This window comes from Taudactylus pleione, unplaced genomic scaffold (assembly GCF_031769625.1).
Source record: "Taudactylus pleione unplaced genomic scaffold, aTauple2 ptg000112l, whole genome shotgun sequence".
NCBI classification, from domain to species: Eukaryota; Metazoa; Chordata; class Amphibia; order Anura; family Myobatrachidae; genus Taudactylus; species Taudactylus pleione.
This window is the reverse complement of record NW_028284514.1, coordinates 314,227-329,032: the sequence shown is the minus strand read 5'-3', so window position 1 is coordinate 329,032 and position 14,806 is coordinate 314,227. Positions and strand designations below refer to the sequence as shown.

The window sequence follows — 14,806 nt, the reverse complement described above, 5'->3', positions numbered from 1 at the left end:
CGCCCATGATCGCATTGTGAGCCAGGTATGACGGTACCCGCCCATGATCGCATTGTGAGCCGGGTATGACAGTACCGCCCATGATGGCATTGTGACCCGGGTATGACAGTACCACCCATGATCGCATTGTGAGCCGGGTATGACGGTACCGCCCATGATCGCATTGTGAGCCGGGTATGACGGTACCGCCTATGATCGCATTGTGAGCCGGGTATGACAGTACCACCCATGATCGCATTGTGAGCTGGGTATGACAGTACCGCCTATGATCGCATTGTGAGCCGGGTATGACAGTACCGCCCATGATGACATTGTGAGTCGGGTATGACAGTACCGCCCATGATCGCATTGTGAGCCGGGTATGACAGTACCCGCCCATGATGGCATTGTGAGCCGGGTATGACAGTACCGCCAATGATGGCATTGTGAGCCGGGTATGACAGTACCACCCAGTATCGCATTGAGACATGCAATCATATCACTGGAATGTAACATCCGGCACATGTAAGGACAGGGACTCCGTAAGCAGCCATCCCTGTGATACGCTCTGAGTGCTGCCGGGGCTACTGCGCATGCACAATCACGCTGAGCGCACATCTGCAATTGCCGGGGAACCGTCCACTGGCTAAATCAGCAATGTGTACAGCACAGGCTAGAGTGGCATCTTCAGATGACGTTAGCTGTGGGGACAAATCTAATTTGTATACATGCTGTTTTTGAGTTGGACCTATCTCGAGGGTGGATACATTCATTATCTCAGGGGATGCCGGCGCTTTTGAGAGGTGTGCGCAAATCAATATATGCACGTAACTTCGCTTATACATACCATCGGCGCAGGAAGCGCATCAAATGCTTATTACTGCCCTATTGATCCACAGATTACTATCATTACCACCAGACCCTGAACATAGACCCATTGCTGGGACACAAGCACAAGTGTTCTGGACTGTTCTGATTTGTTTTCTTATTGTAGATACTGGGAATATGATTGTGTGAAGTACAATGTTACAGTCTATCCCTCCTTTAGGTCATTAATCTGGGGAATCGTCGTCTCCCTCTCTCCGTCATCTTCCTGGTCCCGGTTAGACTGGGAGACACTGATGTTTGGGAGAAGACAAATATCAGCAGCTCACAGGTATCTAATGAAGTCTCTGGTGTCCCTGTTATCTGCCAACCCCTTCATAATTATCTGGTCCCAACTACACCATCCAATATCTCTTATACCATCTACCAGCATTATCAGTCCTCACAAATTCCTACACACCAGATTCATCACAGAGAATGTACTACAGAAGCACCTAATATCACCTACCTGCATCTGTAACAACACTTATAGTCCTCACCAGCCAACCACTGCTGCTTCCTTTCTCCATGCACATTGTCTGCCCAGTACCAGAGTTCCATCCCCTCACCAGGATTATATGACCAGAAGATAGCCTTGTCCTTTGGTGGGGACACCAGGACCTGGCATGGGGAAGAGCTGAGCACAGTGTACTGGAGGCGCTGGGCTGTGACTATAACTGTACAGGAATCAGTATAGTACATGTACATAGTTACAGATGGGGGACACCAGGACCTGGCATGGGGAAGAGCTGATCACAGTGTACTGGAGGCGCTGGGCTGTGACTATAACTGTACAGGAATCAGTATAGTACATGTACATAGTTACAGATGGGGGATACCAGGACCTGGCCTGGGGAAGAGCTGATCACAGTGTACTGGAGGCGCTGGGCTGTGACTATAACTGTACAGGAATCAGTATAATACATGTACATAGTCACAGATGGGGGATACCAGGACCTGGCCTGGGGAAGAGCTGAGCACAGTGTACTGGAGGCACTGGGCTGTGACTATAACTGTACAGGAATCAGTATAGTACATGTACATAGTCACAGATGGGGGATACCAGGACCTGGCATGGGGAAGAGCTGAGCACAGTGTACTGGAGGCGCTGGGCTGTGACTATAACTGTACAGGAATCAGTATAGTACATGTACATAGTTACAGATGGGGGACACCAGGACCTGGCATGGGGAAGAGCTGAGCACAGTGTACTGGAGGCGCTGGGCTGTGACTATAACTGTACAGGAATCAGTATAGTACATGTACATAGTTACAGATGGGGGATACCAGGACCTGGCCTGGGGAAGAGCTGATCACAGTGTACTGGAGGCGCTGGGCTGTGACTATAACTGTACAGGAATCAGTATAATACATGTACATAGTCACAGATGGGGGACACCAGGACCTGGCATGGGGAAGAGCTGATCACAGTGTACTGGAGGCGCTGGGCTGTAACTATAACTGTACAGGAATCAGTATAGTACATGTACATAGTCACAGATGGGGGATACCAGGACCTGGCATGGGGAAGAGCTGATCACAGTGTACTGGAGGCGCTGGGCTGTAACTATAACTGTACAGGAATCAGTATAGTACATGTACATAGTCACAGATGGGGGATACCAGGACCTGGCATGGGGAAGAGCTGATCACAGTGTACTGGAGGCGCTGGGCTGTAACTATAACTGTACAGGAATCAGTATAGTACATGTACATAGTCACAGATGGGGGATACCAGGACCTGGCATGGGGAAGAGCTGAGCACAGTGTACTGGAGGCGCTGGGCTGTGACTATGAACGCACAGGAATCAGTATAGTACATGTACATAGTCACAGATGGGGGATACCAGGACCTGGCCTGGGTAAGAGCTGATCATAGTGTACTGGAGGCGCTGGGCTGTGACTATAACTGTACAGGAATCAGTATAGTACATGTACATAGTTACAGATGGGTGATACCAGGACCTGGCATGGGGAAGAGCTGATCACAGTGTACTGGAGGCGCTGGGCTGTGACTATAACTGTACAGGAATCAGTATAGTACATGTACATAGTCACAGATGGGGGACACCAGGACCTGGCATGGGGAAGAGCTGATCACAGTGTACTGGAGGCGCTGGGCTGTGACTATAACTGTACAGGAATCAGTATAGTACATGTACATAGTCACAGATGGGGGATACCAGGACCTAGCATGGGGAAGAGCTGAGCACAGTGTACTGGAGGCGCTGGGCTGTGACAAACTGCTCAGGAATCAGGAGTTTATGTATCAAGCAGTGAAAAGTGTGGAGAAGTGACCAGTGGAGATGTTTCCCATAGCAACCAATCAGCTTTAATCTAGTACAGTCTATAAAATAATAGGTAGCAGCTGATTGGTTGCTATGGGCCACTTCTCTGTGCTTTTCACTGCTTGATACATAAACCCCTTAGTTTTAAGTATGTAGAAAGTCGCAAATGAATAGAACAGAACGTGGCGTAGGAAAAGCCACCGCCACGGACATCGGCCACTTCTCACAGAGTCAGACTCAGCCGCACACAGATGTACAAATGTCACACATCAGACTGATCAGTGTGCGCCAGCATCGTAGCTTTGTTGCTCCCAGTAGTCTTATTTATGGGAATATGACAGCCATTTTCAGAGAGAAAGACGCTCGGCTCTGCTGAGTCTTCCCGAATCCTGGCGCCAAGATAAGCTATTTGGTGCAACTTGAGCAACAGTATATGAGAATAAATCTACACCGTCGTCCTGATGTGTGGTAGGGGGCTCATCTGCACAGGGCTCTAACAGGATTATTGTGCCTAACAAGGGGCGAGTGGACATAGACAGACTTCCAGCCATATGAGCTGTGACATTTGCACCTATATCAGGTATTGGTGCAATATTGTAGCATGTTAGTACATAGGCATGAAATGAACAAGTCCCACTAATGCCAGAAGAGATTTGTTACATGGACCAAGTGCTGAATGCTCCAATCACAGAGTTGTGTCTTATTGGCAGAAACCTGACCATGATCCAGCTCACACCATGGTGGACTCCATATCAACACTTATCACGTTATTCTCCTCCTTTCCAGCCATCACTATCTACCTGCAAGGTGACAGGTGAGACCCCGGGGGCCAGGAGTTACCAGCAGCTCATAAAGGAAAGTCAGACTCTGGTAGGTGGTGTCCAGGTATTCTGTGCCATGTCTGAGAGTAAGATGTGCCCTCATGGGGCCACTGTCCAGAGATCTGTGACAGCCTTCTTACCTGTCCTGCACAATCCCTCCTCTCCATTTTATAAACAGTCTCGTCCTCCCTCTCCTCAGCATTATTCAGCACTCCTTCCCCTGCCTGTCTCTTTTATCTAATTTCACAGGACTGTTCGGTGGGGACCTGTCTCAGGACCGTCTGTAACATCAGTGATCTGGGGAATCAGACATCGGTGACCTTCACAATCAGCGGCTCTGTGACTAAAGCCTGGACCACACAGGTGGTAATGCTACGCCTGTAATCACTCCCATGCTATATACTAACAGTCACCTGTAATCACTCACATGCTATATACTAACAGTCACCTGTAATCACTCACATGCTATATACTAACAATGTCTACTGTAATCACTCACATGCTATATACTAACAGTGTATCCTGTAATCACTTACATGCTATATACTAACAATGTCTCCTGTAATCACTCCATGCTATATACTAACAATGTCTCCTGTAATCACTCACATGCTATATACTAACAGTCACCTGTAATCACTCACATGCTATATACTAACAGTGTCTACTGTAATCACTCCCATGCTATATACTAACAATGTCTCCTGTAATCACTCACATGCTATATACTAACAATGTCTCCTGTAATCACTCACATGCTATATACTAACAATGTCTCCTGTAATCACTCACATGCTATATACTAACAATGTCTCCTGTAATCACTCACATGCTATATACTAACAATGTCTCCTGTAATCACTCACATGCTATATACTAACAATGTCTACTGTATTCACTCACATGCTATATACTAACAGTGTCTCCTGTAATCACTTACATGCTATATACTAACAATGTCTCCTGTAATCACTCACATGCTATATACTAACAATGTCTCCTGTAATCGCTCACATGCTATATACTAACAATTTCTCCTGTAATCACTCCCATGCTATATACTAACAGTCACCTATAATCACTCCCATGCTATATACTAACAGTGTCTCCTGTATTCACTCACATGCTATATACTAACAATGGCCCTCATTCAGAGCCACTCGCTAGCGGCAGTACGCTCGTTCCGAGCGATGTTCGCACATCTGCGCATGCGTACGGATCGTTATACGCATGCGCGAACCAGTCAGTGCGGCCGAAATTCATGTGCTCGCAATATAGCGAATGCCTGCTATTTTGAGTGACAGAATGAGGCGTATGTGGGTGGTAACAGGGGAAGGTGCTTGAAAATGGGGAGTGGAGATCCGAACGCAGGCGTGCTTAAAGGTCAAAACGGGCGTTTTATGGGTGTGCATAATTAATACAGCAGCGTCATTGACCACGTCACTGGGTTATTTTATAGCCAGAACTGCTCGCAAGATTGTGGTAGCAAAAACCAACCACAAGAATAGCGAGCAGTTCATACGCTGGTCGATGTACTCGATTAATCTAATAAATAGCGGACATGACGTATGGTGCGTGCGGCCAGGGGGCGTTTTTAACAAATAACCGAGCGTATGTTTTGCTCGCTCGTTCAGACTTAGAGGTGTGAACAGACTGCAATTTGCGAACGGATCATTTGAATAGCCATCCCTTGTTTTTGAACGGACGACCGCAAATAGCGAACGGCTCTGAATCAGGCCCAATGTCTCCTGTAATCACTCCCATGCTATATACTAACAGTCACCTGTAATCACTCCCATGCTATATACTAACAGTGTCTCCTGTATTCACTCACATGCTATATACTAACAATGTCTCCTGTAATCACTCCCATGCTATATACTAACAATGTCTCCTGTAATCACTCCCATGCTATATACTAAGTCACCTGTAATCACTCCCATGCTATATACTAACACTGTCTCCTGTATTCACTCCCATGCTATATTCTAACACTGTCTCCTGTAATCACTTACATGCTATATACTAACAATGTCTTCTGTAATCACTCCCATGCTATATACTAACAATGTCTCCTGTAATCACTCCCATGCTATATACTAACAATGTCTCCTGTAATCACTCACATGCTATATGCTAACAATGTCTCCTGTAATCACTCACATGCTATATGCTAACAATGTCTCCTGTAATCACTCACATGCTATATACTAATATACTAACAATGTCTCCTGTAATCACTCACTGCTATATGCTAACAATGTCTCCTGTAATCCCATGCTATATACTATCAGTCACCTGTAATCACTCCCATGCTATATATACTAACAGTCACCTGTAATCACTCCCATGCTATATACTAACAATGTCTCCTGTAATCACTTCCATGCTGTATACTAACAATGTCTCCTGTAATCGCTCACATGCTATATACTAACAACGTCTCCTGTAATCACTCACATGCTATATGCTAACAATGTCTCCTGTAATCACTCCCATGCTATATACTAACAATGTCTCCTGTAATCACTCCCATGCTATATACTAACAATGTCTCCTGTAATCACTCCCATGCTATATACTAACAATGTCTCCTGTAATCACTCACATGCTATATGCTAACAATGTCTCCTGTAATCACTCACATGCTATATGCTAACAATGTCTCCTGTAATCACTCCCATGCTATATACTAACAACGTCTCCTGTAATCACTCACATGCTATATACTAACAACGTCTCCTGTAATCACTCACATGCTATATACTAACAACGTCTCCTGTAATCACTCACATGCTATATACTAACAGTCACCTGTAATCACTCCCATGCTATATACTAACAATGTCTCCTGTAATCACTCCCATGCTATATACTCACAACGTCTCCTGTAATCACTCACATGCTATATGCTAACAACGTCTCCTGTAATCACTCACATGCTATATACTAACAACGTCTCCTGTAATCAGTCACATGCTATATACTAACAACGTCTCCTGTAATCACTCACATGCTATATACTAACAGTCACCTGTAATCACTCCCATGCTATATACTAACAATGTCTCCTGTAACCACTCCCATGCTATATACTAACAATGTCTCCTGTAATCACTCACATGCTATATACTAACAATGTATCCTGTAATCACTCACATGCTATATACTAACAATGTCTCCTGTAATCACTCCCATGCTATATACTAACAATGTCTCCTGTAACCACTCCCATGCTATATACTAACAATGTCTCCTGTAATCACTCACATGCTATATACTAACAATGTATCCTGTAATCACTCACATGCTATATACTAACAATGTCTCCTGTAATCACTCACATGCTATATACTAACAATGTCTCCTGTAATCACTCCCATGCTATATGCTAACAATGTCTCCTGTAATCACTCCCATGCTATATACTAACAATGTCTCCTGTAATCACTCACATGCTATATGCTAACCATGTTTATATGTGAAAAGTTGGCCTCATAACTGCTTCAGGCAGTTATATACTGTATGTGCTCTCCTGGGTGGAGAAACGAGTCATTTCTCATTGAGGACTGAGAACTGCACTACGCCAGACACCCATCTCTGTTATAAGTTCACCTGGCAGGGCAGGCTTTCTGGATTCCCACAGGCTAAAGCAGGGTCGGACCGGCCCACAGGGGTAACCCCCAGTGGCCCAGCTACCTCACGGCCCACCCCTACCTCTAGGGATCACATTACAGACTATGCACATGAATTACACTGCACAGGTCTATGCTGTATTTTCTACAATATATTGCTGTTATTAATCTGGGGCATTATCACGCATTCACTCGAAATATTTACTATATTAAAATATGTAAAGGTTCCTAAACCTCCTCTGGAGGCTGGCCACACTCCTTAGTATGGGCTCCTATAACTGCATCCACCCCGTGTGCCCTTCATCATGCCCCCATCCGATGCTGGGCTAAAGCTAGGTACACACCTGAATGATTTTACTCACGCTCCAGCTGGTTTGGCAATTTTCATCCGATTTCAGTGTACACGCTAGTGAAGACCATTCCGATCCCAACATTTATCTGTCCTGAAGCAGACCATGGCCAGAGATGTCAGACACACTAACATGTGCACGATAGCGGCTCGTTTCCGACAAACGTCATGCAGCAGGTCAGATCCAATCACCCAATACGACTGATTTTGGAACAATAATTGACCCTGGCTGCTGTGTACGGAGTCTGAGATTCTTACCGAGCTGCTGACAATCTGCTGATTGTCCCAATCAGTTCTTAGGACCTCATTCAGAGTCGGTCGTATGCGGCCACTCGGTTGTACCCAGCGATGTTCGCTAAACTGCGCATGTGTAAGTTTCGCAATGCGCGTGCGCAAACTAGCTGTTACGATCGGAAGTTTCTCTCTCCTTGAACTCGGCCAGGTCGTTAGTTTGAGTGACAGAATGAGGCGTTTGTGGGTGGTAACAGGGGAAGGTGCTTGTGAACGGGGGAGTGGAGATCCGAACGCAGGCGTGCCTGACTATGCGAACGGCGTTTTATGGGAGTGCATAATTAACAAAGTAGTGTCATGGCACATGTGACATGGGAGGTTTTTACACTGACTAGATCGTAGTGCTTAAGAGAGGCTATGGTCAACCTTAAGCTCTACGAGCAGCTCCATGGTTCCCGTTGGTCTCGATTAATTCTTATATGCCCGGAGATGACGTGTTTTGCGATCGAGAAGTGGGCGTGTTTTTAGTCTGACGGCCGCATCCTCCCCTCGCTTGTCCAGCTAACGATCCCATCTTAACGACGCAACTTGCGAGCGCATCATTTGCATATCCGGCCCCTTTTCCCTTACGACAGACTCTGAATGAGGTCCTTGGTGTGTTCCTAACTTTAGTCAGTTGTATTCACTGTGCAAAGAAAAGTAAATGACCGTCTTACCGGTGTCACTTGCAGATTTTATGTGTAATCTTAGAGCCATGTTATTTCACCAAACTTAAATCACAGGTGGCCTAAATCTCAATCCTGTATTTTGTGTAGATCAGATGGGACGTGCACCACAGGTAACACAAACACCTGTATGGTGATTTCAGCGACACTGATTGCCCCAGCAGCTGGGTGATGCCATACAGAAGAGCTAGAGATTATCTTATTCATCCTTACACTGCAGTGTGATGTGACTGTGAATATTTTTGTCTTTGGGTACACATACTGTATGTATTTAGATAACACGTCTATATGAATGTGGTATATTTATGTTCTACACACTGATGTTAGATGTTTATTTTCCAGACAGAAAATGAGAAAATTTATCTCCAGAGTTCAGCAGAAATTGACTACGATTCTCATACATATCGGTACATCCTGGAGCAGAACCAGCGTTTTATCCGAGCTCAGGTATCCAACAGATAATTCACAGATGTTGGTGATGTGGGTTCGGGCTGCGATCTGCATGCTGTGGGTTCTCACCATTGTGTGGCAGCAGACCTATCTTCTGCTCAGGGTACCCGAGGATGGTGCACAAACCCTGAGAGAGAGAGGGGGGGGGGTGTGTGTGTGTTGAAGAGGGCACATTGTATGTACAAGTTTAAGAAGCAAATGGACAGAAGACCATTATTTTATGTTCACGGTACAGTTGGTACAGTAATGGGCACCAGAACATATCTCTATAAAGCCCACTCTGTATAATCCTCTATAGCAGCATCTCCCTCTGATCTCCACAATATGTAGTCACCATTACTCTACTGTACTGAATCCCCATGCTCTTATTCTAGTGGCAGATTCATCCCAGACTGGTAACAGTGCAACTAATGGGTGACACTCAGATTCTATTCCCTTCCTGAAACCAGTTTTCCTTATGGGCTAGTCTCAAATTTATCCCTGGCTGGTAACAGGGCAACTCATGGGAGAGGCTCATATTCCTGTCTGAGACCAGGGTTCCTCATGGACTAGTCCTAGATTCATCACTGGGCAACTCATGGGCAAGGATCATATTCCATTCCCTTCCTGAGCTCAGGGTTTTTCATCAGGGCCCAAGAATCATCCATCTGATAACAGGGCAACTTCATGGGTAAGTCTCATTCCCTCTGCCTGAGACTAGGGTTCCTCATGGACTCTTCTCAGATTAATCCCGGTCTGGAAACAGGACAATTCATGGGTGCTGGCCAGAGTCTCCCCCACCTGGGCACAACTTAACTCATGAGTTCTGTCTGTGAAAGCTGGTGAGAGAATTACTGACCCAGGAATATAGATTAAGTCACCTGTGCATGATTAAAGATATCCAGAAAACATGGCCTGTTGGTGGTATTTGCGAACTAAATCTGGATACAAGGGGACCCCTCGATTAGATTTAGATTCCATTACTTCTGGAAATAGGGTGACTAATGGACTAGACCACAGGTTCTCAAACTCGGCCCTCAGGACCCCAAACAGTGCATGTTTTCCAGGTCTCCTCACAAAATCACAAGTAAATTAATTAGCTCCACCTGTGGATCTTTTCAAATGTGTCAATGAGTAATGAGTACACCTGTACACCTGCTGGGTGACCTAGAAAACGTGACCTGTGTGGGGCCCTGAGAACAAAGTTTGAGAACCACTGGACTAGACCAGAGGTTCCCAAACTCAGCCATTACAGACCATGTTTTAAAGACATCCATGCTTGCGCACAGGTGAATTAATAAGTACCTCAGTGAATTTTATTTACCCATCTGGACTCAAGAATGGATAGCCTGGCCTGGACTGTAATGGCAGAGTTTGAGAACCTCTCAACTAAACCCATATTTCATTCCTTCATTCAATGGTCGGATACACGACGAGGCATTGGATGTGCTCAGATTCCATTCCTTCCGTTACTGGTCAGATACACGGCGAGGCCGTGGATGCACAGATTCCATTCCTTCATTCAATGGTTGGATACACGGTGAGGCCTCGGAAGCGCTCAGATTCCATTCCTTCCGTTACTGGTTGGATACATGGCGAGGCTTCGGATGCACTGATTCCATTCCTTCCGTTACTGATCGGATACACGGCGAGGCTTCAGATGCACTGATTCCATTCCTTCTGTTGCTGATCGGATATATGGCGAGGCCTCGGATGCACTGATTCCATTCCTTCCTTTACTTGTCAGATACACGGCTTGACCTTGGATGCGCTCAGATTACCCATCCTCGTAAAACGAGAGATATGGTAAGAACTTACCTTTGTTATCTCTCTTTCTATGAAGTCCACAGGGTGAACTTTGAGGGTATAGGTGATGCAGAGTCATTCGGGCACCTTACGCAGTAAATTTTTCTCCCAGGATGCACTTGGGTCTCCCTCTATACCCCGTCCCCGGGCCAGAGGCACCTCAGTTTCATAGCAAGCCAAAGGCCGGAGGAGGATAACAGAGAGAAGAAGAAAGTCTGGAACACTCAAGAATCACATTCTCACACAGAAGGAGATGGAAAACCGGTGACCAGAGCTAAGCGCATCTGAAGCACAGGTGCGTCAGGGTGGGTGCCCTGTGGACCCTATGGACTTCATAGAAAGAGAGATAACAAATGTAAGTTCTTACTATATCTCTCATTTTCTACTACAGGATCCATAGGGGTCCACATGGTGACCTTGGGGATGTTCCAAAGCAGTACCTTCAAGGATCGGGACACTCCTGTGCAGAGAGGAGAATCCGCCGCCTGAAGGAAGCATCCTGAGAGGCAAAAAGTATTAAAAGCATAATACCTGAAAAAAATGCTGGACAGAAGGCCACGTGGCCACCTTACAAAGCTCACCAGCTGATGCGCCATGGCGAGTTGCCCACGAAGGACCCACAGGCTGAGTAGAATGAGCAGTAACAGAGGGCAGCACTGGAAGGCCCTCATGAGTGTAAGCCTCAGACATCACCATGCAAAGCCATCGAGCCAAAGCTTGTTTATTGGCTGGCCAACCCTTCTTGTGGAAACTATAGAGTACAAACATGGAGTCTGACTTCTGAAGAGATCTGGTACGGTCCATATAAATCCTGAGGGCACGTGCCACATCCAATGAGGCCTCACCTGCCCGAGAGGTCTGGGGAATTAAAGGCCAGCACAATAATTTCCTCATTAATGTGGAAACTAGAGACCACCTTAGGAAGGAAACCATGGCGAGTCCAAAGCACTGCCCTGGCCTGGTAAAAAAACAGAAATGAGGAAAGACAAGAGAGAGCCCCCAAATCTGACACTCTTCTGGCAGATGCAATAGCCAGAAGAAAAATTGTGCTAGGAGTAAGCCATTTGAGATCCACTGATTCCAGGGGTTCAAATGGAGGGCCCTGAAGGGTCTGAAGAACAACAGCCAAATCCCTAGGAGCCACAGGAGGGACAAAGGAAGGCTGAATGCAAAGAACCCCTTGTAGGAAAGTGCGGATATCAGGAAGAGGAGCGATCCTTCGCTGGAACCACACTGAAAGGGTAGAGACATGCACCTTCAGGGAAGCAAGGCAGGGACCATGGTCCAAACCTGCCTGCAGGAAAGCCAAAACTCTGGATATCCTAAACACTTGGGGGCTGTAACCTCTGGGATGATGCCATTCAAAGTAGGTATGCCACACCTTGTGGTAAATCCTGGCAAAGGAAGGTGTTTGTGCTCTGAGCAAAGTGTTAACCACAGAGCTGGAAAAACCCTTGGACCTTAGGAGGGATGCCTCAAGAGCCACACCATCAAAGACAGATGACCCAGGTCCGGGTAAAGGCAAGGACATTGAGACAACAGGTCCGGACGTTGAGGCAACAGCAACGGAGTGTCAATGGAGAGACTCTGAAGATCTGAGTACCAGTGACGTCTGGGCCATGCTCAAGCCACCAGGACAGTGCTTCCTTCTTGTTTGAACTTCCGAAGTACTCGAGGAAGAAGGGAGATTGGAGGGAACAGGTAAGCAAAACTGGAAGGACCAATTGACTGACAGAGCGTCTACCAAGAGAGCCTTGGCATCACTTGTCCTGGACCCATACAGTGGCAGTTTGTGATTTTGTCGAGAGGCCATGAGATCCACGTCCAGAAGGTCCACCTGTCCACTAGGAGCTGAAACACTTCTTGGTGAAGAGACCATTCCCCGGGATGCACATCGTGGCGGCTGCTTCCCAATTGAGAATTCCTGGAATGAACACTGCCGATATGGCTGGTAGATGGCCTTCCGCCCATGTCCCGATGCGTGACACCTCTGTCATTGCCGCCTTACTGTGAGTCCCTCCTTGATGGTTTATGTAAGCCACGGTTGTGGCGCTGTCTGACCGAACTTGAATGGGCTTTTCGTGAAGTATGAGTTGGGCTTGTTGCAGGGCCCTGAAGACTGCTCGAAGTTCCAATATGTTGATTGGCAGAGAAGACTCCTCTGCTGTCCACTGTCCCTGAAAGGAGTGTGGACCTGTCACTGTGCCCCAACCCCAGAGACTGGCATCTGTTGTCAGAAGGACCCAGTCCAGAATCCAAAAGGGGCGCCCCCTGGTGAGGTGGACCGTCTGCAGCCACAAAGTCAGAGATAGACGCACCTCCGGAGAGAGCACCATCATTTGTGTCCTCATCCGATGGGGAAATCCAGCCCACCTTAATCAATTTCTGCAGAGGCAGGGAATGAAACTGGGCATATTCCACCATGTCGAACGACAATACCATGGATCCCAATAACTGCATTGCTGAGTGTATGGACACTCGGTGACTGTGGAGGCATCTGCGCACTCGCGTCTGAAAAGTGGAGATCTTGTCTGCTGTCAGAAAAATCCTCTGCTGTTGTGAGTCCAACAGAGCCCCCGGATGGAGCATCCTTTGAGATGGGATCAGGGAGGACTTCTTCCAATTGACCAACCACCCGTGCATCTGTAGCACAGATATTGTCAGCTGTAGGTGGTGTGAAGTATCTCTGGAGACCCTGCTAACAGTAAGAGGTCATCCAGGTATGATAACAGGTGGACTCCGTGCAGCTGCAGATGAGCTGCCATTACCGCCATCATTTTTGTAACACCCGAGGTGCAGTAGAGAGGCCAAGCGGCAGAGCCCAAAACTGGAAATGTTGTTGTGAAACAGCAAACCTGAGAAAAAGCCAGTATGATTGAGCGTAGGGTTTCCATCCTGAACCGAGGTACCCTGAGGAATTTGTTCAGGGACTTTTGAATAGCCAAGGCCTTGACCTTGTTTGACAGGAGGCCTGTGAAGAAGAACTGATTGGGAGGCCATCTGTGGAAGTAAATGGTGTACCCCTGAGAGACCACTTCTCTCAGCCAGGTGTCTGTGATAGTCTGATATCAGCATTGAGCGAACTGAAGAAGTTGGCCTCCCACCCTGGGATTCCCCAAAGGGAGGCCCGTCCCGTCAGGCTGCTTGTCGTCAGGTATTCAATAAACTGGCATCCAAGGCAGCCTCATTAATATAGGTAGCTGAATCTCGGAGGTTGCCCACAAGATTCAACTGCTCCCTAGTAGCATTCGAAGACGAGGACTTTTCCAGGGTGTTAGCCCTACATTCCATAGCCTGAGCCACCCAGCAGATAGCCATGGTCGGTCTGTATACGGCACCTGAAAGGGAATAAATGGATTTCAGGCAAACCTCCACCTTCCTATCCGTAGTATCCTTTAGGGACGACATGGAAGGCATAAGGAGTGTCGCACTTTTAACCAAGCGTGTTACACCGGTGAAGTTTCCCATTTAGTAAAATAATCCTCAGCAAAAGGGTAAGCGTAGGACAGATGCTTCTATGGCTGGTAACACTTTCCAGGTGTTTTCCATGCCAAAGGAAATATGGCAGCGGTCACCTTTCTGTCCTTGAAATATGCATGTTTGGACTTAGGTGCTGGAGGTTCGTCCTCCTCTATAACCAAGGCCACCCGGACAGCTTGTATCAGACCCGGGATATGTA

General features: G+C 46.8%; 1 protein-coding gene across 1 annotated transcript in view; it reads left to right on the top strand.

The window, feature by feature from the left end:
• The window catches only part of LOC148525138 (integrin alpha-X-like), a 435,626-nt gene that overhangs the window by 411,086 nt on the left and 9,734 nt on the right, over positions 1 to 14,806 (top strand). The window contains exons 22-25 of the mRNA XM_088471180.1: positions 1,028 to 1,135; positions 3,918 to 4,001; positions 4,202 to 4,315; positions 9,235 to 9,339. Coding sequence (XP_088327306.1) covers positions 1,028 to 1,135; positions 3,918 to 4,001; positions 4,202 to 4,315; positions 9,235 to 9,339 — 411 coding nt within the window. The remainder of the gene's footprint in view (positions 1 to 1,027; positions 1,136 to 3,917; positions 4,002 to 4,201; positions 4,316 to 9,234; positions 9,340 to 14,806) is intronic.